Raw genomic sequence first — 26,677 nt, forward strand, 5'->3', positions numbered from 1 at the left:
GATGAGACAAAGTCAGCACGGATTTAGTGAAGGGAAGTCTTGCCTCACCAATCTAATGCATTTTTTTGAGGGGGTAAGCAAACATGTGGACAATGGGGAGCCGGTTGATATTGTATATCTGGATTTTCAGAAGGCGTTTGACAAAGTGCCGCACGAAAGACTCCTGAAGAAATTGCAGAGTCATGGAATCGGAGGTAGGGTATTATTATGGATTAAGAACTGGTTGAAAGATAGGAAGCAGAGAGTAGGATTGCGTGGCCAGTATTCTCAGTGGAGGAGGGTAGTTAGTGGGGTCCCGCAGGGGTCTGTGCTGGGTCCGTTGCTTTTTAATGTATTTATAAATGACCTAGAGATGGGAATAACTAGTGAGGTAATTAAATTCGCCGATGACACAAAATTATTCAGGGTCGTCAAGTCGCAGGAGGAATGTGAACGATTACAGGAGGACCTTGCGAGACTGGGAGAATGGGCGTGCAAGTGGCAGATGAAGTTCAATGTTGACAAGTGCAAAGTGATGCATGTGGGTAAGAGGAACCCGAATTATAGCTACGTCTTGCAAGGTTCCGCGTTAGGAGTTACGGATCAAGAAAGGGATCTGGGTGTCGTCGTCGATGATACGCTGAAACCTTCTGCTCAGTGTGCTGCTGCGGCTAGGAAAGCGAATAGAATGTTGGGTGTTATTAAGAAGGGTATGGAGTCCAGGTGTGCGGATGTTATAATGCCGTTGTATCGCTCCATGGTGCGACCGCACCTGGAGTATTGTGTTCAGTACTGGTCTCCGTATCTCAAAAAAGATATAGTAGAATTGGAAAAGGTACAGCGAAGGGCGACGAAAATGATAGTGGGGATGGGACGACTTTCCTATGAAGAGAGGCTGAGAAGGCTAGGGCTTTTCAGCTTGGAGAAGAGACAGCTGAGGGGAGATATGATAGAAGTGTATAAAATAATGAGTGGAATGGATCGGGTGGATGTGAAGCGACTGTTCACGCTATCCAAAAATACTAGGACTAGAGGGCATGAGTTGAAGCTACAGTGTGGTAAATTTAAAACGAATCGGAGAAAATTTTTCTTCACCCAACGTGTAATTAGACTCTGGAATTCATTGCCGGAGAACGTGGTACGGGCGGTTAGCTTGACGGAGTTTAAAAAGGGGTTAGATAGATTCCTAAAGGACAAGTCCATAGACCGCTATTAAATGGACTGGAAAAATTCCTCATTTTTAGGTATAACTTGTCTGGAATGTTTTTACGTTTGGGGAGCGTGCCAGGTGCCCTTGACCTGGATTGGCCACTGTCGGTGACAGGATGCTGGGCTAGATGGACCTTTGGTCTTTCCCAGTATGGCACTACTTATGTACTTATGTACTTATGTACTCTAATGACCTGCTACTGGCTAAATTCAGAGGTCTCTATTCTATCCTTATCCTTCTTGACCTATCTGCAGCTTTCGACACTGTTGACCACACTAAATTCCTGGATACGCTGTCCTCGCTTGGATTCCAGGGCCCTGTTCTTTCCTGGTTCTCCTCTCACCTCTCACTTCGTTCTTTCAGTGTTCGCTCTGGTGGATCCTCTTCAACTTCCATCCCGCTTTCTGTTGGTGTGCCTCAGGTTTCTGTCCTTGGACCCCTCCTTTTCTCCATCTATACCTCTTCCCTTGGTACCCTGATTTCATCCCATGGCTTTCAATACCATCTGTACGCTGATGACTCTCAGATCAACCTCTCCACCCCTGAAATCTCAACCTCAATCCAGGACAAAATTTCAGCCTGCATTTCCGACATTGCCGCTTGGATGTCTCAACGCCATCTAAAGCTAAACATGACCAAAACTGAACTTCTCATTTTTCCCCCTAAACCCACCTCCCCTCTTCCCCCTTTCTCTATCTCTATTAATGGCTATCACATCCTCCCTGTCTCCTCGGCTCGTAACCTTGGAGTCATCTTTGATTCCTCTCTGTCCTTCTCTGCACATATTCAACAGATCACCAAAACCTGTCGTTTCTTTATCTACAACATTAGCAAAATTTGCCCCTTCCTTTCTGAATACGCTACCAGAACCCTTATCCACACCCTTGTCACCTCTCGCTTGGACTAATGCAATTCACTTCTCACTGGTCTTCCACTCAGCCATCTCTCTCCTCTCCAATCTGTCCAAAATTCTGCGGCATGACTTATTTTCCGCCAGAATCGTTATACCCACACTAGCCCACTCCTCAAGTCACTTCACTGGCTCCCTGTCTGATTCCGCATACAGTTTAAACTTCTCGTACTGACCTTTTTAAATGCATCCACTCTGCAGCCACCCATTACCTCTCCACTCTCCCTACATTCCTCCCCGTGAACTCCGCTCAGTGGACAAATCTCTCTTGTCATCCCCCTTCTCCTCCACTGCTAACTCCAGGCTTCGTTCCTTTTCTCTCGCGGCACCTTATGCTTGGAATAGACTTCCTGGACCTATACGTCTAGCCCCATCGTACCTATTTTCAAATCTAGGCTGAAAACCCCTCTTTTTCACTGCTGCTTTTGGCTCCTAGCCACTACTCATTTGCCCTCCCCTTGTTCCATCCCTCCTTCTCACCCAGTACTTCCCTCACCCATAACTGTCTTGTCTGTCTGTATTACTTAGATTGTAAGCTCTATAGAGCAGGGACTGTCTCTTTGTGTCAGGTGTTCAGCGCTGCGTGTGTCTGGTAGCGCTATACAAATGCTAATAATAATAATAATAACACTGGCTGAACGAATAGAAGTTCTTAAAAAATTAGAAAACAAAGTCAAGCATCTATTGCTAAAGAATATGGTGTCAATCGCAGTTAAATTTCACGTGTCTTTAAGCAGAATGATCAGCTTCTTTGAAGACTGGCAAAACAATACAAATCGACACAGGAAATGTAAAAGGGCAGGAAAAGCTGAGGAGGTAGAAGATGTTCTTCTTCGGTGGTTTTCTTGAGTCAGGAGCAGACAGTTTCCTGTCAGTGGTCCACTGCTTATGGAGAAAGCTAACCAGGTAGCTGAAAGTCTTGGAGTAACTGAATTTAAAGCCACTGTTGGATGGTTGGAAAGATGGAAGGAAAGGAACAACATAAAATTCAGTAAACAGCATGGTGAGAAACAAGACGCAGATGACTTTGGTGCTGAAGATTGGGTTGTTTCAGTTCTTCCTACCATCTTGAATGAGTTTGCACCTCGTGACATTTTCAATGCTGACGAAAACGGTCTCTACTGGCGAGCAATTCCTGATGGAACACTTGCATTCAAACATGCCGAAACTACTGGAGGTAAAACGTTGAGTTTGCTATTGAGATAGACATGGGGGAAGCCACTGCTTGCCCTCGGATCAGTAGCATGGAATCTTGCTACTATTTGGGATTCTAACACGTACTTATGACCTGGATTGGTCACTGTTGGAAGCAAGATACTGGGCTAGGTGGACCACTGGTACGACCTAGAATGGCTATTCTTATGTTAGGATTCTGGCTGTACCACCTGTTATACTGGTGATGTCCATAGAATCTCCATTTTTTTCTCTATCTCCATCTGCTGGTAAGAGAAAATAGCCCACTAGTCTAGACTTGTCTAGCAGGATTGAAGGAAAGGAAATTATCAGGTAAGAGTAAATGTCACATTTCTACTTGTATAAATGCCTTTTTAATTACCCCCCTTAAATCTAGAAAATAGTTTGCAATGCTATTTTATTTTCTTATGATATGATAACCAGTAACACTTTTTGATCCAACAAATTATTTATGTTTTTCACTTTAACAGAAACCTTTTGGACAGAGACACATTTTCAAAATCAGACCCAAGTAAGTGCCCATTCTGTTTGCATCTATATAAATTTCACTGATAAGAGATGTGGTTAATAGAGAAATCTTTAAGTCATTACGATACTGCACGAAGAAATTAAATTAATATTTTACTTTTATATGTAACATGCATTTTATTTCTGTGAAACCATCATACTAGATGAATAAACAGATATATTTTATCATTGTAATTGGAATCCAAAAAAATGTTGTTTTATACTGTATAATATAAAGTATAGGAAGATAACTGACATTTTGGTATTGGCAAATATTTCATAAATCTACAACACATTTGTCATAATCATTCAGTGGCTTAGTTGAAGAAATAAAGGAGTAACCTGTAATCAGTAGACATAAAATGAATGACGAATTAGAACTGCAGACTTCATATCATTAACATGTACTAGTAATTCATTTTTGTTAATGTAAATTTGATCTATTTTAGTTAAAAGTTTGGTAACATTATTGATGTATCAATGCTACCAAAATATTTTTTCATTGAATTACTTTTACTTTAGACTAATATGATATTCTTGTTCTGCTTTCTGGTTTCAGAGGATTGTCTAAATGTATTTTTTATTAAGGTCTCTTTCATTATTGTCCATACCAGACTACTCCACACAAGTAGGTCATATCTCCTTCCCTGCAGAGACAGAGAAAAAAGCTCAGATCTGACTGTACGCCCCTTATATAGGACTGGTATTATTTCCCCCCTCTATATTAATTCTCTTATGTCTGACGTAATGTGCAGGTAGGGTTGTTAGGATCTCAGTGTAGTAGTCCTGGGCCTTCCTCCCCTGGCAGAACAGGATTCCAGTCAGGCTTCCAGAGTGGCAGTTTGAAGGTTGATTTCCCTTGTAGAGCAGGATTCATGGCTCCCAGGGCAACAGTCATTGGTTTGAATCTCTTGGAAGCAGTAAGGCTCACAGGACTCCAACCTTCAATTGAGGAGGCTCCCAGGATTTGACTGTGTGCTTCTTTTGGTAGATCAGAAGCTGCTAAGTATATTCCTGGGGCACTGGCCTCCTGATGGTCAAGTTGCAGGATTTGGCTTTCAGCTGCCTCTAGTAGAGGAGGAACTGGTAAGTATGGTCTCTTGTCATTGGTTGAGCAGATTCCAACGGTTTGACTTTCAACTGCTTGGCATAGCAGGTGCTTGTAGGCTCCCAGTCTTCTTTGAGCAGGCATCCAGGGTTCAGCCTTCATCTGCCCCTTGTACTGCAGGTGCTGGTAAGCATGCTCCTGGATCTCCAGCCTCCAGTTAGGCAGTGTCTGGAATTCATCTTTGGCTCCCACTGGTAGAGTAGATACTGATAGGTATGCCATCCATTTTTTATGCTTCTAAATTTTGGATTTAAGTGAAGTTTTGAGTATAAAGCTATATGTATTGAGCACCAATAAGTTTTCAGAGGCTAATTTATGAGCATAATTCTCAAAGTTTGGAGCACATATCCTTTGAATAATGAGTTCTTTCTTAGCGTCAGCTTCCATAGCGTCCCACAGATCATTCCAGAGACTTGTGGGTTGTGTCCTTCTACCAGCAGGTGGAGATAGAGAGAACCTTTGAGGTTTGCTATATGTAGACCTTGCAGCCAAGTAAACCTCAGTATTCTCTCTATCTAGCAGGTGGAGGGACAACTCTGTGCAGCTCTGGTTTGATTTGGCTACTGGTGCCCTTTGGGCCTAGTTTAGCACAGACAGGGGTTGAGTGGCTGTTTGCAGCTTGTGGTGTACACCTGGTGGTGCCAGGTCCCTCCCGGTCTCCCCCTACCTTTCCTCCATTGCCCGGGGCTATTGGCCTGATTGGGTGTTTCTTTTCTCTCCTGAAAAAAAAAAGAAAAGGTAAGCATCTCTTTAAGAGACTTTGTGTTTGTTTAATCATACGGAGGAACTAGACGGTCTGCCGAGTCAGTTTTGGGGCAGGCGTTTGTGTAGCATGTCAGTGCCTTCTGAGGTGGCTAAGCGCTGCTCCCGGTGTGGGGGCCGGAGAGCAGCATCAGGGGAGTGTGAGTCCTGCAGCCGTTAGCCCGCAACAGGTGTTCAGCGCGACGGGGGTTCCCCTCAGGTGTCCGGTGAGTCGGAAGCGCAGGGGCTAGTTTTGGCGGTTTCAGCAGGGCAGTTAGTGCAGCACGCGTCGGCGGGCGCCATTTTTTCTCTCAGGCGCAACCCAATCCGCAAGTGGCAGTAGATAGGCAAGAGGCACAGCACGCTTCTGTGGCACAGGCTCCGATGGAGGGAGGCGATGTAGAGGGAGCAGGGGAGTCCCTTTCAGTTCTTTTTTCCCTAGATTTTGTTTTATTAATGCACAATGCCTTTCTTCTGAAGAACTACTACTACTACTATTTAGCATTTCTATAGCGCTACAAGGCATACGCAGCGCTGCACAAACATAGAAGAAAGACAGTCCCTGCTCAAAGAGCTTACAATCTAATAGACAAAAAATAAATAAAGTAAGCAAATCAAATCAATTAATGTGAACGGGAAGGAAGAGAGGAGGGTAGGTGGAGGCGAGTGGTTACAAGTGGTTACGAGTCAAAAGTCAGGAGCTTCTCTTCAGGCAGCCCCGTCTCTTCCTCAGCAAACTTCGGTTCTCTATTTCGGTAGATAACACTCTCAACCTCCCTCTCCCGTCTGCGCGCAACCTTGGAGTCATCTTTGACTCCGCTCTCTCCTTCTCTGCTCATATTCAGCAGATTGCCAAAACCTGTCGTTTCTTTCTCTATAATATTAACAAAATTCGCCCTTTCCTCTCCGAGGACGCTACCAAAACCCTTACCCACACCCTTATCACCTCTCGCCTAGACTATTGCAATTTGCTTCTCGCTGGTCTCCCGCTCAGCCATCTATCTCTTCTTCAATCTGTCCAAAACTCTGCTGCACGTCTTATATTCCGCCAGAGTCACTATACTCACGTTAGCCCTCTCCTCAAGTCACTTCACTGGCTCCCTATCCGCTTCCGCATATGGTTCAAACTTCTCCTTTTGACCTACAAGTGCATCCACTCCGCAGTTCCCAGTACCTTTCTGCTCTCATCTCTCCCTACACTCCTCCCCGTGAACTCCGTTTGCTGGGTAAATGTCTCCTGTCGTCCCCCTTCTCCCCCACTGCTAACTCCCGGCTCCGTTCCTTCTATCTCGCTGCTCCCTATGCCTGGAATAGTCTCCCTGAGCCAGTACGTCAGGCTCAGTCTCTGGCTGTCTTCAAGTCTAGGCTTAAAGCCCACCTCTTTGCTACTGCTTTCGACTCCTAACCATGACTCTCTTACTCAACACCCTCACTTATCACCCCTACCACTGCAATTTCCCCACCCCTAGCTGTCTGTTCGTCTGTCCAATTTAGATTGTAAGCTCTGTTGAGCAGGGACCGTCTTTTCATGTTAATTTGTACAGTGCTGCGTAAGTCTAGTAGCGCTATAGAAATGTTTAATAGTAGTAGTAGTAGTTGTGGCAGCATCTCAGTCTTTCCTGCCAAAACGTCCCCGAGTGGAGATTTTGTATCCCGAGGAGCTATCTGACACAGGTGGCCCGGTATTGTCTCCAGGCTCTCCCTCAGAATCATTGGATTTGGCAGATGAGGTCACCCTGCCTTCTGAGCAGGGGGTGACCTGACGGCTGCCCGCCTTTTTCTCAGGGAAGTGCTTCCCTCCCTGATAGTTCGGGCTTTTGAGGTTTTGGCTATTTCACCCCCTGAATCGTCAGGGGGGAACGAGTCCGGTGCCCTCCATTATGTGTGGCACCAAATGCCCACCTCGTTCCTTTCATGTGCATGAGGCCATGAAGATCCTTATTTCGGTGCAGTGGGATACGCTGGACAGTGGGCTTAAGGTTGCTAGAGCTATTTTGCGTCTTTACACGCTGCCTACTGCTGACTTAGACTTGCTGAAGGTCTCTATGGTGGATTCCTTAATCACAGCGGTCACTAAGAAAACCACTCTCCCTGTGGAGGGTGGCACGGCGCTCAAGGACCCTCAGGATCATAAGTTGGAGACTTGTTTGAAGCTGTCCTTTGAAGTAGCGGCCCTTTCCCTGCAGACCTCAGTTTGTGGCTCCTATGCGGCACGGGCATGCTTATCGTGGGTATAAAAAAAAGCCTCGGACCTTTTCCAAGATTCTTGTTGTAGTGGTGGCCTATCTCAGGAAGGAAGGGATTCAGGTCCATCCTTATCTAGACGACTGGCTGGTGCGGGCGTCTTCTTTCGGGGAGAGTCGGTGGGCCACCGACAGAGTGATCGAGTTGCTTCAATCGCTTGGTTGGGTGATCAACTTCCCAAAGTGCAGTCTTACGCCCTTCCAGATGCTGGAATACTTGGGAGTGTGCTTCGATACCTGAACAGGGTTAGTTTCTCTTCCTTTAGCTCGAGCAAAGCGGTTACAGGGTCAGCTGCGAACTCTATTCCAGACTCCGAACCCGTGGGCTTGGGACTATGTACAAGTTCTGGGTTCCATGGCCTCCACCTTGGATGTCATAAAGTGGGCCAGAGCTCACATGTACCCCCTGCAGTGGCACCTTCTGAGCTGTTGGTCTCCGCCCTTGGAGGATTACAAGGTTCGGGTGCCATGGTCGGCCCGTCTGCACACTATCATGCACTGGTGGTTCATTCAAAAGAATCTGCTATCAGGCATTCCTCTGGCAACCCTGGAATGGAAGATTGTGACCACGGATGTGTCACTGTCCGGCTGGGGGGGCTCTTTGCCTCCAACAGATGGCCCAGGACATTTGGACCTCGACGGAGACGTCTTGATCCATCAACTGCTTGGAATTGCGGGCGATTTGTCTGGCCCTTTGGAAGTTTCTGTCTCTTCTCCGCAGTTGCTCGGTTCAGGTTCTCTCGGACAATGCAACGGTGGTCACATATGTGAACCGTCAGGGGGGCATCACTGGCGCACGAGGCGGCTCTGATCTGCCATTGGGCGGAGACTCGTTTCTCTCTCTCTTGGCGGCTCATATAGCAGGGGGTCACAGAATGTGCAAGCGGACTTTTTCAGTCGCCACCAGTTGGAGCCGGGGGAGTGGACACTTTCCCCTCTGGCCTTTGATCAGATAGCGGCTCGTTGGGGGATGGATTTAATGGACACCGCATTCAGTTCGAAGGTTCCCCGTTTCTTCAGCAGGGGAAGAGAGCTGGGCTCAGAAGGCATCGATGCTCTTCTACAACCTTGGCCCAGGGGCCTGTTCTATGTCTTTCCCCCGTGGCCAGTGGTGGGCAGGTTACTGACTCACATTGCCAGTCATCCTGGTCGAGTGATCCTGGTGGCACTGGATTGGCCTAGACGTCTCTGGTACGCAGATATGGTCAGACTCCTGTTCGATCGTTTTCTCCGGCTCCAGGCGCAGGACGGTTCCTTGCTGCAGGGACCAGTCATGATGGAGGATCCCCTCCCCCTTTGGTCTTGAAAGGGCGAAGTTGAGAAGGAAAGGCTATTCGGATACGGTTATCGCTACGATGCTGCAGGCTCGGAAAAGATCCACCTCGATAGCTTGTGCTAGGGTATGGCGTACTTTTGATTCGTGGTGTGCGAGTTCAGGATTATCAGCGGCTTCGGTATTGGTTATACTCATGTTTCTTCAGGAGGGTATACAGGAATCTCTCTCATTGAGTTCTCTTGAGGTGCAGGTGGCAGCTCTGGCATGCTTTAGAGGCTGGTTCGTTTTTTGAGGAGCGTAAATCGGTTGCATCCTCCGCATGTGCCGGTTCTGCCATCCTGGAACCTTAATCTAGTTCTCAAAGCGCTTCAGCGTCCTCCTTTCGAACCCTTATCAAGGATTACGGTTAAGGATCTCACCTTGAAGGCGATTTTCCTAGTAGCCATTACTTCGGTTCGGAGAATTTCAGAGTTGCAGGCGGTTTCTTGCAGAGACCCCTTCCTGCGTTTTACAGAGGCGGGGGTTTTGATTAGGACAGTTCCTTCGTTTTTGCCCAAAGTGGTTTCTTGTTTCCACTTGGGGCAGTCCCTGTATTTGCCGACTTTTTGCCGGGAAGATTACCCCGAGCAATTCCGGGCTCTTCGCTGCCTCGACGTGAGACGGTCTCTTCATAGGTATTTGGAGGTGACCAATGAATTTCATCTTTCAGACCATCTCTTTGTCCTTTTTGGAGGTAGTAAGAAGGGGCATATGGCTTCTAAGGCCACCATAGCCCGTTAGGTGCGGGAGGCCACCACTTCGGCCTACGTGGCTTTGGGCAAGCAAGCCCCTGCGCAAATTCGTGCTCACTCTGTGCGAGCTCAGGCTTCCTCCTATGCAGAGTCCCATTTGGTTTCTCAGGAAGATATCTGCAAAACCGCTACATGGGCTTCGATCCATATGTTCACTCATCATTATCGAGTAGATGTGGCAGCTCGGCAAGATGCGATGTTTGGCTCGTTGGTGATTTCTGCTGGGTTGGGGGTGTCCCACCCTACTTGAGGACTGCTTGGGTATATCCCACAAGTTTCTGGACAGATCTGTGGGACGCTATGGAAGGAAAAATTAATTCTTACCTGAGAATTTTCTTTCCTTTAGTCCCAACAGATCAATCCGGAGGCCCCACCTGGATTTACTGTCTGCGGTTTTGTTTCGGTTGGTTAGTTTTTCGAATTTCGTTGTTCTGATTGTTCCTTCGTGTCAGTAAATAACAAAAAGAAATAAAGTTAGAAGTGGTGGAAGTATGTTGGGCATTTGGTCTGGCAAAGTCAGGAGAGTTTTCTATTGTTTCCATTCCACTGCTTTGGTATCGTTCATACTGAGGTTTACTTGGCTGCACAGGTCCACACGTAGCAAACCTCAGAGGTTTTCTCTATCTCCACCTGCTGGTAGAGGGACACAACCCACAAGTCTCTGGATTGATCTGTTGGGACTAATGGAAAGAAAATTATCAGGTAAGAATTAATTTTTCCTTACACTGTTCTGATCCAGCAGGTGCTATCCTTTCCCACCAGCGGATGGAAGTAGAGAAAACTGAATTCAACCAGTGACAATACCAGTTATAATCTTTAGTGCTCTCTGGAGCAGTCCAATATTTTTTTCTACCTTCCAGCAGGTGGTAGGTTGTAGTGTGGTGTTCTGTCCCTGGCCTGTCTCCCTACTCTGTTGGCTGCTGCTGCACAGAATGGATGAGCCTAATGGCTGTTCCCAAGTCACAGTTTCAGCACTGTACCCGGTTGAGCTCGGAGCTTGGCTCCGCAGCCCCCAGTCATACCCTTTAGTGTCTCTGGGCGAGGCTTTTGCTTGGTCCTGAGGGAACTCACCTGAGGGGTGTGGGTCCCCATTCCCCCTCCCTTCTTGCCTGTTTACCCTCTTTGGATGTGTCCCCCACTAACCCCCTCTGCAGTCCCCAAGCACTTAAATTCCCCCCAAATTGCTGTGGACAGCATTTTTCCCTATTTTAGGGAATAAGCTTTTTTGCTGCTCCTGTCATTTTAAGAAAAAGAAAAGAAGCAGAGCAGCCTTGAACAGGGAAATATCCCCTACCCCGTGGTTGAGAGGTTGATGGATTTCCCTGTAATTAAAGGAATTGCCTCAATTGGCATCCCCAGAGAACCCAGGATGGAGCAGCATCTGGTTCCCTGGGCCGAAGCAGGTTTGGGCAATGTGTCAGGCCTGCACCTGCTTGACACATGGCTGGGGATGCCCTCCAGGAAGCACAGAATGCACACAGAGAAGCACTGCTGGTTCTGTCTGCACACCATATGATGGGCCATTTCCGACTTTGGAAACAGACGGGGGGGTAGAGGGGGCTCTCTGGAGTTGATGGTTCCTCCCCCCTGCCGAGGCATCAGGACCCACGGTCCTAATTTTGACAGGAATGTCAGCCATTTTGTCTCCCTTGGGGATTTCATATCCTGCTGCTTCTCAGCAGAAGGAACCTGTTCCTTCCACATCAGGGCTCGTGGGGATATGGGAGGCCTATCTTCTCTACCCCTCTTGGTTCCATTTGGAGGGAAGCCTGAAGCTTTTTGGCTCCATAGTTTGGCACAATTGATCCGACAGCAGTTACAGTCAGATGGGGGCCCTCCCTCCCTCTGGCATGACCCCTGAGGGCCACAGTTTGGGTTCTAAGTGGCATAGGACGAGGGAAAGGTGCCAATTCCCTCGGAGGAGGTGGGGGTGGCTGAGGTCTTCTTGTACTCTCATTCTACAGGAAACTCTGATTTGAGGCTCCCCTATCTCAGGAAGCTGAGAAGGAGTGGTCCAATGTGATCCGTCTCTTTCAGCGAGAGGAGTTGTCTCCTCTTATTGACGAGGTTACTAAGGCCCTTTCTGTGCTGCAAACTTCAGATGCGGACCCCATTGAGGGGGATCCGCTGCTGGAGAGATTTGCTGGGCCCTCTTCTCTGTATGATAATGGTGGAGTGTGAAAATCCAGATGGTCCCCTTAGATGTGCCAGGTCTCTGGATCACCTTTATACCTTTGCTCCGGAGGAGGTTGAAAGGTATTGGTCTTTTCCTAAGGTGGACGCTCTGGTCACGGCAGTCACCAAGGTGACCGCTGTACTAGTCCAGGGGAATTTGGCTCTGAAGTAGCTCCATGACAAGAAGGTGGAGCAGCAACTCTTGCCTTTTGTATGGGAGATGTCCAGTATTCTGGCCACAATTTGCAGTGATTATATGGAGAAAAGCATGCGAGAGCCCTGCTTTAAATGGTCTTATCTCCTTGGAACCTGAGCTTAATCCTGTTAGCTCTAACCTTTCTTTCTCTCAGGCCTCATAGGGTTCTGTTTCTGTAAGTTTGCTTTCAGAGAGTAAAAAACCTCTTTTATTTGAATTCAGGCTCATCATTTCTGATTGTAGGAAAGTCAGGTGAGGACAGGAGCTGCATTGCTCAAGTTGAGCGTAGGCCTCCCTTGTAGGTTTCCAGGCGCTTCCAAATTTGGATAATCTCCTTTGTTTATGGATGGGTCCCAAGAATAACACCGTTATCTCTAAGCCTCAGTGGGTCAGCTCTTGTCCCACCCCTTTGCGATGTAATCATCATCAGATTTTATCTAAAAGTGCGCTAGATCTGAGTTCCTGAGTATCCATCTACCATCAAATGCAGAACGACTCACCTTCTGTTTTTTTCTACCAACTGGAGCAGTTTCCATTTGACTGAACTGCTAGTTGAGAACCTCGGCAGTGTGGCTGTTTCCCCACCTTTGTGGCATCATCATCTGCCTGGGTTCTGTTTAAAAGCAAGACAGTTCTGAGGCATACCACCGAAGGCACGCCTAAGGGGTGTCTTATGCCCCCTTATTGTGGGTAACCTGACGGGAAACTATGCAATAGTTGAAATGTTAATTATACTTTCATTTTTTTTAGCAAAAGATCTTTTTAGTTTTAACTTATGTTACAGTCTTATATGAATAGTTGATCATGCATTGGTTTTTGCTTGTAGCTATAGGACGCTTGGCATCAGTTCTGGAGAAGTAAAGTGAGGCCTTTTTTTTCTTTTTTAAAATAAATTCCAGTGATTGTATCTTGTAATAGGAATATGAAATATAGGCAGGAGAGAGGTGCAAATGAAAGACCGTTCTTGTGTTATGCAACATAGAATAGAATTAAACTATGGTAGTAGGCCATTTATTAGTGATACTACCTACAACACTTTCAAGAAACAACCTTATTTGAAAAATAATGTTTTGGGATCTTTATAACACTCCTGTAGTCCCCCCCCCCCACCCCCCCCACCCCTCCACGTTCCTGTGCCTTGTCTTTATTTTAACTCTAGATCGGTCTGTAACAAGACCTTTATGTTAAAGGAACTGATAGGAGACTCTGGTGCAGGGATTGCTTTAATTACTGAAACATGGCTTTCTGAGAGAGCCTACTTTTGGAAGATATTTGTCCCCCAGGCTATAATATGCTTCATTATCCTAGATAAGAGGTGTCCAACCTTAGCCCTTGCCAGGTCCAGCTGTCATGATTTCCACAATGAATATGCTTGAGATCTATTTGCATACAGTGGAGGCAGTGCGTGCAAATCTCATGAGGTCTGAGGTTGGACAGCCTTGTCCTAGATTAAAAAGAAAGAAGGTGGTTTGACAGTAACCTATAGAAGCTTTTTTTTTTTTTACTTCATTTGGACTAATGGCTTAGAGATTATGGGCCCTGTTTACTAAGCCGCATTATAGGCGCGTTAGCAGTTTTAACGTGTGTTAACCATGTACATGTGTTAACCGTGCACGTGCCTACAATATCCCTATAGGCGCCTACATGGTTAGCGGGCGCGCGCTAATTGTAGGCATGTTAAAAACGCTAACACGCTTTAGTAAACAGGGCCCTAAGATTGGAAAAGTACAGGATGATTTCACTAATGGTTTGATTGGCATGCTAGTAATATATTGGTTTCCAGGCATTTGGAAGAAAATTCAACTGCAATTATTTCAAATCATAATTCAGCTATCCATTCAGTTTCTAGACTACTCATTTTGGGTGATTTTAATCTACAGATGAAAAATCATGCAGACCCCAGTGATTGTGATTTATTGTCTTTTAGAGTTATTGCATGTTATGCTTCAACAACTTGAACCCATGAGAAAGGTCATTCTCTGGATTTAATTGAAGAGCACGTTTCCAAAACTCACTCAGTCCATTTTTTTTTTGCCAGTTTTGAGCTATGCGATTAGTTTCGTTCATCAAGACAAGACTCATTTACTGTACCTTATTCCTGTGCTAAAACTCTTGGACTGACAAAAAATGGACTGAGTTTCAGAAAAGTGCTCTTCAATTACTCTTCAAATGTATTCTCCAGTCCTCTGATTTCAGCTTGTACCAAGCTTCTAGTTCTGTGGTCTGACCATTTTATGTCAGAATTTGTCATGAATACTGTCATGAAAAAAAAAACCCAGAGCTTACCGCCCACACTTAAAACTGTTTTAGCCAGAGGAAAAATACGTATTGATAATGTTTGGAGTCATGTTTACTCTACCGTTGAGAAAACTATATTGGCTCCTAGATATCCTATAAAAAGTTAGAATTCTGCAGTTTCTGTTGCTGTGGATTTTCTGGGCCCCCTGATTCCTAAGAAAGTGTTTAACACTAAAACATCCCCTTGGCATTCTTCTCTTCTTCATTTGTTGAAACAGGAGTTCCGAAAATTAGAAAATGATGTAAATCTGATAATATGGTAGATAGAAGCCAGTGGAAACAGAGTGAATTTATGTAAACGTGAGCTAAATACTGTGAGATTGCAAGCAATCTGCGTTATTTGTATACCACGAGAATCAGGAACTCGTGGTACTGTGATACTGCGGGTTAGCAACTCCTGTGGTAAATCAAGGTGTGGTGAATGCCCAACTTTACTGTACCTTGATAAATTCCCCCGTAAATAATAATAGACTAGGTGTAATTTATAGAGATTTGTGTAGGAATTTTATCTCTGTAAGTATAAGTTTATATGCAGATATATTTATAAAACATAGTACTCTATTTGGTTTCTTTGCAATTATGCCAGCAAGATAAGGCAATGTTTAATTGAAAACATTCAGAAAACTATTAAACATTATTTCTTTTTTCTTGTTTTGCAGTTTGTGTTTTGTATACTCAAGGTATTGGAAATAAGGAATGGAGAGAGGTATGTCGTGTTAATCTGCTTTATCCATAATGTGAAAATAAATCTTATTTTGTAATCCCACCTCCTTTTGATCTAGGTTGCTTAATGTTATTTCTCTTATTTTAGAAGCATCCCCAGGTACAAATGGCATAATTTAAACGTGTAGAGAGGCCCAGACATTTAAATGCCATTTCAACATGGGGGCCATTCACATTTGGGGAAACTGAGTATATTTGGATGCAGTAGCCTACCAAGGGCGGGGCGGTGGGGGCAGTCTGCTCCAGGTGCAGGCAGCAAGGGGGTGCATGGAGTAGGCATGTAGCTGTCGGCTCTGCCAGTCCCCTGCCCCCTCTAACGTTACTTCCTGTTCCATGGCTGGGAACCGGCAGAGCTGACAGCCGCGTGCCTGCTTCGCACACCTCCATGCTGGGATGAAAGGTCTGATGATGCGCGCTGGGGGGAGGGGGTGACACGCTGGGGGGGGGGGGGCGCAGCGGCGACCTGCTCCTGGTGGTGAACAGGCTAGGAATGCTACTGTTTAGATTTCAATTGGACGAGGAGAAGGTAACAAGAGGGAGTGGTTTGAGTGTACCTACAATATAGCTGTGGATTCCCTATTTCACTTAGGGAATCCATGCCTGTATAGAAAACAAATGTCGGTATTTACAGCTGCTTCGAGGCATTTCTGCTATGGGAGCAGCTGTAAATACCGACATATTGGCCCCCCCTCCCAATCTCTCCCTGCCTGTCCTGAATGAATCTGTCCTCCCCTGATACCTGCTGTTCCCCCTGATCAGGGCTTCCTATGACACAAACCCTTCATTTGAGCCTCCCCATAGCACCCTACCCCCAGACACAACTATTTACACAAGCTGTTGGACTTATTGGGCCATCCAAAATGGCAAGACATCTAGTGGTAATATCGAATCCTGACCCTAGCAATAATACCATGATATTACCACTAGAAGTCTCACTGGCCAGGGACCCATTGCAAGCTTGGATAGTGGTTTTGGGGGGGTATGTAAATAGGTTGCCCCTCTGGTGGGGGGAGGCTTCCATATGTTGGGCAGTTTGCCGAGGGAGGGGGTCACTCAGATGGGGGATTGCCATGGAGGGGGGTCTTCACACCAAGGTGTGTATCTTAGCTGTGGGGGGTGGTGGCTGGCCATGATTGTCTGTGCCATGGGGGTAATTGGATCTGGGGGTGGGATGCATGTGCTCAGTTGGCCAGCTGACATCAGATAGGAGCACTGATGCTGGGATCAGTGCCCTTTACAGAGGGAGCAGCGATTTTTAGAAAGCTGCTGCTCCCTCATCTACACTGAGGGACTTTTACATGCAGTCCTCTATCTGTTTTACAAAAGGCCTCTTGTAAAATAATATGGGAATTGCCCACATTGTGACATGAACATGTGAATTTTTTTCTCCCCATTCTATCTAAAGTCTGGCCTTTTCTCTGAGGACAAGCAGGACGAAAGATTACCATAGCAGCGTTCAGAACATTCCTGAAGCCTTTGGCAGGCTCCACCACACATGTGCAGGTGCTTTGTTGCCTGCTGTACTTGTGCGGGACCTTGGTTTGATCTTCTCCTTTCTTTTTTTGCAACTTGCAACCTGCTTAGGCCTGAGCTTTTGGTCACGCTGAAAAAAAAAGGGGGGTGATCATTTTTTCTTTTCTTTTCTCTTACCATTGAGTCATTTGATTTCATTTCAGCAGTTTTCTTGATGTCCCAGAAACCTTCCAGCAATTTCAAAAAGTGTTCAAGGTGTGAGGCCTTCCATGCCTCGATCCTGATCATTTGCCCTCTCAATGTAAACTGCTAAAATGCAGAAACACACACAGAAGGATAGAGAGGCCCAATGTGAGAGATTTTTTCAGTGCGCAGAAGTCCAGTCTATCAGCATCGGAGGCATCGACCTGGATGGCATCGAGATTTGCATTGACATGGAGGAGGTCTCCATCATCCTTGACATCGGGTGTCAGTAGTGCCTGCTTGGGCCAAGTATTGTCAGACCCAACACCAAGGACGCATGAGAATTTCGCTTTGTCCTTGTCAGCGCTGAGGGACCCTGATGCTGGTCATCGAGCGAAGGCAAACAAGCATCAGCATTGGTCCTTTTCAAGGCGTGTTGCCAGGCGCTCCGGGACACTGGCGTTGCTGGTATTCGAGAAGCATTGGCGCTGTGAGGACTGCTACCCCTATGTGGAAAGAGTACCGATGTGCCAGTCTCCCCTACGCTGGGACCCTGCCTTCAGTTGGGCTCCATCATCTTCGCAGACTGCTACCATATCAACATCGGTTCTGGCCAGGTCTTACAAAGTTGTCATGTCGTCTTCTAGTGCATCACCATGTTCGATGACGTGTGGGGTTCCACAGGGGTCTGTTTTCTCTCCGTTGCTGTCAACCTGTTCCTAAGTCCACTTGCTTTACTTATTCAAACTACAGGGATCTCTTTCCACTTCTACATGGACAACATTTTGCTTCTCTTCCCAACAAATTCTTATAACCCCACCGGTCCACTTCAAAACTGTTTAACCTTAGTTTCTAACTGGTTTAGTTCTCACAAATTAGTTCTCAACAAGGAAAAGACGGTGGCCTACAGGTTCACTGGTGGCTAACTGCTCTCAATGTTACTTTGAATCTGTTTGACACAACAATCCACCCAGTTGAATCTTTCTGATACCTCGGAGTTATATTAGATTCCAGACTCACCTTTTCCCCACAAATATTCAGTTTCTGTAAAATAAGTTTCATTGTATTATGCCAACTCTATGCTATTCGTAGATTCTTTGATCAAGATACCTTCGTTAGTTTTATTGATGCTGGTTACATGACTCGACTATTGTAAAATTGTGTATCTAAGATGTTCTCTGTCAAATTTGAAAAAGCTACAAACAATTCAGAATACTACCATAAAACTCATATGCCATGCTCGCAAGTATGACCACGTTTCTCCACTCTGCAAAAATTTTATTGGTTGAGAAACGCATTCTGTTTAAGCTTCTTGTCCTACCTTTTAAAGTCCTTAGTTCTGGTCTCTCCAGTATCTTGCATTTATTACCATTCGTTATTCCCCCGTCCAATTTCTCTGCTCCATCAATGATCACTGGTTAGTCTTTCCTAATCCAAAAAGTGCTCAGTTTGAATTTACTCATCACCATGCATTTTTCTTCACTAGTGCGTTCCAATGAAACTCACTTCCCCTTCAAAACCATCTTTCAAAAACTTCAAGAAAACACTAAAAGCCTGGTTCTTCAAACATGCATTCAACTCCACAATATAATGGTGAGGGCTTAGCATCGGATTCACTGTTTTTTCCTTCCTTCCTATCCATTATTTTCTTTTATTGACCCTCCCTTTTTCCCTCTCCCCCTACTCTCCCCCCTCTCTGTTTCCACTTCCTGTTTTACCTTTGGTTTGATTGAATGTTTTGTCTATTGTGACTCTTTCCTATCAGAATTTTGTAGTTCCTATCCTACTTCTGGTATATGTAATTTTAGTTTGTGAACCACCTAGATGTGCAAGTTAGCATGGGCTGTATAGCAAGTCTTTTATTAAATTATAAACTACCGATGCCTGCCCTCGAGGAGCTGCTGACGGCCTTGTTATAGGAGGAGTTGGGGCACATCCTAGGGTGGCGTAACACCAAGGCATTGATGACGGTGCCTACTAATGGTGCCGCTCCAACCAATTCAGGAAGATCCATCGCTGACATCAGTGCTGGCACCAACCGATATGGTGCTCCTTTCCAGCCCATTGGGGGAGGAAGCAAACCCATAGTCCAGGGGAGAGCTGTTATCCAGAGCCTGGCGAGGTGTCCAGTAGATTGAGGCAGGCACAGACTCAGACTTCCCATGAGGAATATTTTGCTGAGTCGGACTGCTTATGGGGATCTAAGGTTGAGACAGAGAACTTCTTGGATGAGAGATACCTTAGCCTATCTTCAGACCCCTCCCCAAATGAGAAAGGAGGAAATCTCCCCCAGAAGAGCAATCCTTTGTAGAATTTATTTTAGGGAAATGACAGAAGCCATTCCATTTAAGATGAAGATGGAGGAGGAACCCAGGGCCATGATTTTGGACATCCTTGATTATGACTCCTCACCTAAGGAAACTGTGACAGTGCCCATTCACAACATCTTAAAGAACGCATAGATGAAGAATTGGGAAACTCCGTGCTCTGTGCAGGTTATTCCAAAGAAGGCAGAGTTTTACATACAGAGTCCAGAAGGCTCCTAGATTGGAGAGGCTGCAGCTGTCTCACCATTCTATGGTGGTCAAATCTACTGTCAAAAGAGCCAGAAGTTTGAGGACCTATGTGTAGACTCCTCCAGGTTTGCACTCTGGAATCTTTTGGGAGAAAAATTTTTCAAGGCTTGATGCTCATTTCCTGCATCCAGTCTTATCAGCTCTACTTGAGCATCTACTTGAAGAATTTGGTAATCAGTGTGATTGTGGACACTCTCCCACCATAACAGGCTGCACAGCTTCACCAGCTTGCAAATAAGCAGGAGGAGTGTCAGAAGCACATTGCTCAGGCTACTTTTGATACTTTTGACATGGTGCCTAGACTTTCTGGCATAGGTATGTGCAGATTCTCATGGCTTCGTGTCTTGGACTTGGAACTAGTAGTTCAGGAAAACTGGTGGGCTTCCCTTGCTGAGGAGACAACCTTTTTGGGGACAATGTGGATGAGGTGGCTGACCTCATAAAGAAGAGAACTAACATCATCAAGTCCCTGTCTCGGCCAACTCCTTTTGCGGCCTCCACATCTTAGAGATTTTCAGGTGCAGGCCAAACCTACTCTCAAAGTGTAGGTTCACTTCTTTGCCCTGTTTTCCACAATAGGCTCAGCCTTTGCACTTCCATCCCCAGCAGCAACGGACCCAAAAACCCCTACCAGCTCCCCAGTCTAAGCAGGGGACAGACTTTTGACTGGCTCCATCAGAACATAGCTGACATAAAAGTACCCATTCTGGATGACCTACCGGTGGGAGGAAGGCTGAAATTTTTTTCTGAGGAAGGTGGCTCCTTGCATAACCCATCGGTCTCAAATTGTCTGGGAGGGTTACATTGTAAATTGGTGTACACCTACTGAGTGAGACAAAATTCAGCTCATCACTAGGAAATGCTGACAGAGGATCGCTCCTCCCTTCTACAGTTCCATGCAGTTGAACCCATGCTTGTCTTTACTCAGCGAACTTCTCATATTGAAAAAATGTGCTGCTATCCATCAGGCTTTTGACAGAACCATAGCACTGAAGCTCTTATAAGTTTCCTTCTTAGAGATCTCCTCCATTCTTCATAGGGGTGATGTGGCTGTCTTGGCCTCACTTAGTCTTATTGCATTATTTAACTTTGTAGTCATTTATAGGAAATTGGGCGTGGAGACACTGTTGTACTGATTTACCTGTTTTTGTCAAACCTTTCCTTTTCAGTAACACATTTACATCCACTTCTTCAACTCACTACATCTCTTATGGTGTCCCCCAAGGTTCCAAACTTTTCTCCTCCGTTGTTTAGCATCTTCTTGAGCTCTTTGGCAACCCTTATTCAGGATTTCAACATTATGGCATTCTGTTATACAGATGGTATTATCTTGTTCTTTCCTGCATCCCCCCCATTCCCCTGGCTCTCAGCTACTTCAGTCCTGTCATAAGGCTTTAGCTGGCTGACTTTCTTATCACAAACTGGTCTGAAACTTAGAAACAAAATGCTCACCTATTAGATTACAGGTGATTCACAGCTTTCTTTGGTCCCAGTTTTATTTGATAGGCCTATCTCTACTGTAAATTCTTTCCATTACCATGATTTTGAACTATCCTTCAATAGGCAAATTTCGCAAGTCTTGAAATTAGGCTTTATGGCCTTATGTAAAATGCATTCATTATGTATCTTTCTGGACTTCTCTGTTCTGCATACCCTAACTTACGCCTATCTGACCTCAAGTGTCTTCAAACATTACAAAATTCTACTCACTTATTATGTGATTAGATTATACCTGACCAATTCCATTCCTGATTTAAAGTTCTTTGTCTTGCTCATGACGCCTACCATTTAGGCATTCCAAATTGCTTCTCTAAACTATCCACTAAACACCCTCCCTTTAACTGAGATCTCTTGATGTGTACCACCTGGGCTTCCCAGCTCCCAGACAAGCACATTATGAATCCACTAGGAACTCCGTTTTTGTTTCTTCCTCACCCCAAAATTTTGGAATGTTCATGGAGCCAAAGTGTATTGATATGTATATTTAATATGAGTATTATCTGTATTCAGTTGCATTGTTTATATATAGTTAGCACTGTGTTTTAGGGCTGCTTTTTCTATAGTTTGCAGTATCCTGTGACTGACTCCTTGTGCGCTTTCCCTATTGACTGTTAGCTGTGAGCTAGGGAGCACTCCCTCTGTGCCCCTGGGCTGTGTGAGAGAGTCCCAGTCTTACTAGCATGCCTTTGTGATCAGCAGCTGTTCTAGGGGCTGTTCCTTCCTTAATCTACTGTAATTCCATCAAGATTTAAGGGAGATGACAATGGTGTTGTGCAACCTCTGGTGTTGGAATTTCTTCTTGGTTGTCAGGTATCTAATTACATTCAATAAGAGTCAGTAAATGGGTCTTGTTTCTACCATCCATCGCTTCTATCACGTATCCACTTGCTCTTGTGGAAGAGTAGCCTAGTGGTTTGTGCAGTGGACTTTAATCCTGGGGAACTGGGTTCGATTCCCACTGCAGCTCCTTGTGACTCTGGGCAAGTCACATAACCCTCCATTGCCCAGGTACCCAGGTACAAAGTACCTGTATATACTATCAGGCTTATTTTCGAAAGAGAAGGGTGCCATCTTTCGACACAAATCGGGAGATGGGTGTCCTTCTCCCAGGATCGCCCAAATCGGTATAATCAAAAGCCGATTTTGGATGTCCTCAACTGCTTTCCGTTGCGGGAACGACCAAAGTTCACGGAACCATAGCGAAGGCGGGACTGGGGCGTGCCTAACACATAACAGAAAAAAGAAGGGCGGACCTGACGAGCACTTGGGCAACTTTACTTGGTCCATTTTTTCTTACGACCAAGCCTCAAAAAGGTGCCTGAACTGACCAGATGACCACCGGAGGGAATCGGGGATGACTTCCCCTTACTCCCCCAGTGGTCACTAACCCCCTCCTACCTTAAAAAAATTGTTAAATATTTTTTGCCAACCTCGAATGCCATACCCAGCTCCCTGACAGCAGTATGCAGGTCCCTGGAGCAGTTTTAGTGGGTGCAGTGCACTTCAGGCAGGTGGACCCAGGCCCATCCCCCCCTCCACCTGTTAAACTTGTGGTGGTAAATGTGAGCCCTCCAAAACCCACCAGAAACCCACTGTACCCACATGTAGGTGCCCCCCTTCACCCCTTAGGGCTATGGTAGTGGTGTACAGTTGTGGGGAGTGGGTTTTGGGGGGTGGGGTTGGGGGGCTCAGCACCCACGGTAAGGGAGCTATGCACCTGGGAGCAATTTCTGAAGTCCACTGCAGTGCCCCCTAGGGTGCCCGGTTGGCGTCCTGGCATGTCAAGGGGACCAGTGCACTACGAATGCTGACTCCTCCCATGACCAAATGGCTTGGATTTGGTCGTTTCTGAGATGGGCGTCCTCAGTTTCTTTTATCACCGAAAATCGGGAACGACCATCTCTAAGGTTGACCTAAATTTTGCGATTTGGGCGTCCCCGACCGTATTATCGAAATGAAAGATGGACATCCATCTTGTTTCGATAGCCCCTTTCGATTATGCCCCTCCACGTAAACCACTTTGACTGTAGTTGCAAAAACCATAGAAAGGCAGTATATCATGTCCCAATTCCCTTTCCCATTCCCTTCCCTGTAGTTTGCAGTATCAAGTGATTGACTCATTGTGAGCTTTCCTTATTGGCTGTTAACTCTGAGCTAGGGCCATCCCTCCCTCTTTGACCCTGAGTTAAATGAGAGAGTCCCAGTCTTCATAGCATGCCTTTTTGATCAGCAGCTGTTCTAGGGGCTGATCCCTCCTTAATCTACTGTAAATCCATCAAGATTTTTCACCATCTCCCCAAGTCATTCCCCATTCATTTTCCCTGAGTTTTTCCCCCTTATTCCCCTTCTAGTGTTACAGCTTTTCCTCTCAGCTGGGCTGAGAATCTGGTCAAAATCTTGCCTCTGAGATGAGTAGATTTCTGACTCAGTGTGCAGAAGGCAATAATTGTGTCTAAGCAACTGAGCTATAAATTGGATTATCTTTGTTTATTATGAATACTACAGCAAAGATTTGCTTAAGAATTGAGAGTCTACTGGTAAAGCTTCTACTTGGGAATGGTTAGACTGTTTAGGCTACACTATACTTTGCCTGGAACAGCACAGGTGACCACCTCTTCTTTGTAACCAACCAGCGTTTAAAACAATATTTTTGGCTAGTATTTGGCAACCAGCCCCCAGGAACTGGCCAGTAAGGCAGGTAACTGGACAAGCTGGGTAATATTCTCCAGGAGAAGTCCCCCCCCCCTTCTGTTACCTGTTGAGTGTGTTTTGTTTCAGTGGAAAATCCTGTCCTATCATTTGGTTGGTGTTCTTTTCTCCATATTTCAGTTTTTCATAGTACACTTCTTTAGCCTGTGTGTTAGATTAAGCAGTATATCCAAATACTAATAAACATTTAATGTGTTTTGTTTCTTGCAGAATTTTCATCCTCTAACTCAGTGCTGTTCTTAAAGATACCTGAGCTACTATTGCCTTTGCTTTATCCTCTCTGTTAGGATTCTCTGTCTTTCCTATTTTGTTAGTATCCTTTAAAGATAGCACCTCCAAATCACATGTTGCTGAGCAATTGTCAGATTTCCCCCATTTTCTAGTTTAAAAATTGCTGTATCTACTTTTTTAAATGTTAGCTCCATCAACACTGTGGTTAAGTTGGGGTCCATACTTTCAGAATAGGCTCCCGTTTCCCCTTCACTGCACCTTTTCATCCATATATTGAGTTCCGGGGCTCTGCCCATCTCAGGTCTTGCATATGGAATTAGGTGCATGTCTGAAAATGCTAGTCAGAAGTTTCTGGATTTCCACTTTCTACCTAAAAGCCTAAATTTGCCTTCCAGAACCTCCCTTCTTTACTTTCCTGTGTCAGTGGTACTCATATATGCCACGATAGCTGTCTGTTCCCCAGTATTGTCTAAAATCATTTCTAGGTGACTCATGAGGTCTGCCACCTTTGCACCAGACAAGTGAGTTAATCAAGCAATTCTCATATTACTACTACTTAACATTTCTAAAGCGCTACTAGGGTTACGCAGCGCTGTACAATTTACATAGAGGGACAGTCCCTGCTCAAAGAGCTTACAATCTAGAAGACAAGTGAACGGTCAAATCGGGGCAGTCTGGATTTACTAAACTGTAAGAGTTAGGTGCCGATGCCGAACGCAGCAATGAAGAGGTGGGTTTTAAGCAGAGACTTGAAGATGGGCAGGGAGGGGGCTTGGCGTATGGGCTCAGGAAGGTTGTTCCAAGCATAGGGTGAGGCGAGGCAGAATGGGCGGAGCCTGGAGTTGGCGGTGGTGGAGAAGGGTACAGAGAGGAGGGATTTGTCTGTGAACGGAGGTTTCGGGCGGGAACATAAGGAGAGATGAGGGTAGAAAGGTAGTAAGGGGCAGCAGACTGAGTGCATTTGTAGGTAAGAAGGAGAAGCTTGAATTGAATGCGGTATCTGATCAGAAGCCAGTGAAGTGACCTGAGGAGAGGGGTGATATGAGTATATCGGTTCTGGCGGAATATAAGACGTGTGGCAGAGTTCTGAACAGATTGAAGGGGGGAAAGATGGCTAAGTGGGAGGCCGGTGAGGAGTAAGTTGCAGTAGTCAAGGCGAGAGGTAATGAGAGCGTGGACGAGAGTTTGGATGGTGTGTTCAGAGAGGAAAGGGCGAATTTTGCTGATGTTAAAGAGGAAGAAGAGACAGGTCTTGGCTATCTGCTGGATATGCGCAGAGAAGGAGAGGGAGGAGTCAAAGATGACTCCGAGGTTGCGGGCAGATGAGACGGGGAGGATGAGGGTGTTATCAACTGAGATAGAAAGTGGAGGAAGAGGAGAAGTGGGTTTTGGTGGAAAGACGATGAGCTCGGTCTTGGACATGTTCAGTTTCAGGTGGCGGTTGGACATCCAGGCAGCAATGTCGGATAAGCAGGCTGATACCTTTGCCTGGGTCTCCGCGGTGATGTCTGGTGTGGAGAGATGCAGCTGGGTGTCATCAGCATAGAGATGATACTGGAAACCATGAGATGAGATCAGCCAGGGCTGGGGGTAGCACGCTTTGTGGGACGGGAGGTGGATGGTGCGAGAGTGTCCAGAACAGAGAAGCTACCAACAACCAACTATTTATATTCATGATGACTGAATCACTAACTATTACCGTAGCCCTAACTCTTTTCAACTGAGCACAAGCCCTTGGAGACCCATCCTTGATGCAAAAGGATATTGTAATACTGGGAGGACAGGTCCTAGCAACAGGATCTCTTGAATCTCTGAGTGTCAGTGACCAACAGGACTTGGGTGCACCAAAATAAGGTGGGGAGCAATGAGGGTGCTGAAGACATAGTTGATCCTAGTGCAGAAGAGGACAGCAATTACCTATTACAAGTATAAACAAGACCAGAAGCCTTGCCAGAGGTCCAGGGCACCAGTGGGTAGTGAGGTCAGAATCAGGCTATATTCCAAGACACAGGATGGTAGTGAAGTCAAGAGCAAAGCCGGATCAGGAGTAAGTTGGAGTCAAAAATGCCAATAAACAGCATAACAGAAGCCAAGACCAGGAGTTGAATCCAAAGTGGAGCACAGGTATTATTTAGCAGTGAGTTTAAGTAGTAGAGCTGCTGAGTTGCTGAGTATGGCTTCCTTCTGATTGGGAAGCCAATATTGCATAGGGTCACAGATACTGCTCCTGAAGGGATTAATAGACAAGGCCATATAACCATGTTCTATTCAAAACACGTAAGCCACTGTAGTTTAGTGTGCTGAGGAGATGCCCACCCTGCTGAAGAACAGCATTAAGTCCTGGGGCATGATGCACCGGCAACTAGTTAACAAATGTAAGGAACAGTTTTTCTGCTTGTTAGACCTATAATTTTTACAAAGGTTAAGGGGGGTGGTGTGGGATGGGAGAACAGGATTCCTTTGATGAGTCTGTAGAGAAGGATCTTGTTTGGGAGAAGGTGATTCTTTTGCTGTGGTCCTGAAGGATAGGGAACACTGTTGGAGAGTTTTCCTTAGGAGGAAGGAGGTGGGATTGAAAATAGTAAATGGGTATCTCCACCGTCCCACTGTGCTAACCAGACCAGTTTGCATAGGGAAAATTTAAGGGACCCGTA

At 45.8% G+C, this 26,677-nt stretch overlaps 1 protein-coding gene across 1 annotated transcript in view; it reads left to right on the plus strand.

The window, feature by feature from the left end:
- CPNE8 (copine 8) overlaps positions 1–26,677 on the plus strand; it is a 334,982-nt gene that overhangs the window by 50,387 nt on the left and 257,918 nt on the right. Inside the window, exons 2-3 of the mRNA XM_030216303.1 lie at positions 3,764–3,804; positions 15,288–15,334. Coding sequence (XP_030072163.1) covers positions 3,764–3,804; positions 15,288–15,334 — 88 coding nt within the window. The remainder of the gene's footprint in view (positions 1–3,763; positions 3,805–15,287; positions 15,335–26,677) is intronic.

Source organism: Microcaecilia unicolor, chromosome 10 (assembly GCF_901765095.1).
Source record: "Microcaecilia unicolor chromosome 10, aMicUni1.1, whole genome shotgun sequence".
Taxonomy (NCBI): Eukaryota; Metazoa; Chordata; class Amphibia; order Gymnophiona; family Siphonopidae; genus Microcaecilia; species Microcaecilia unicolor.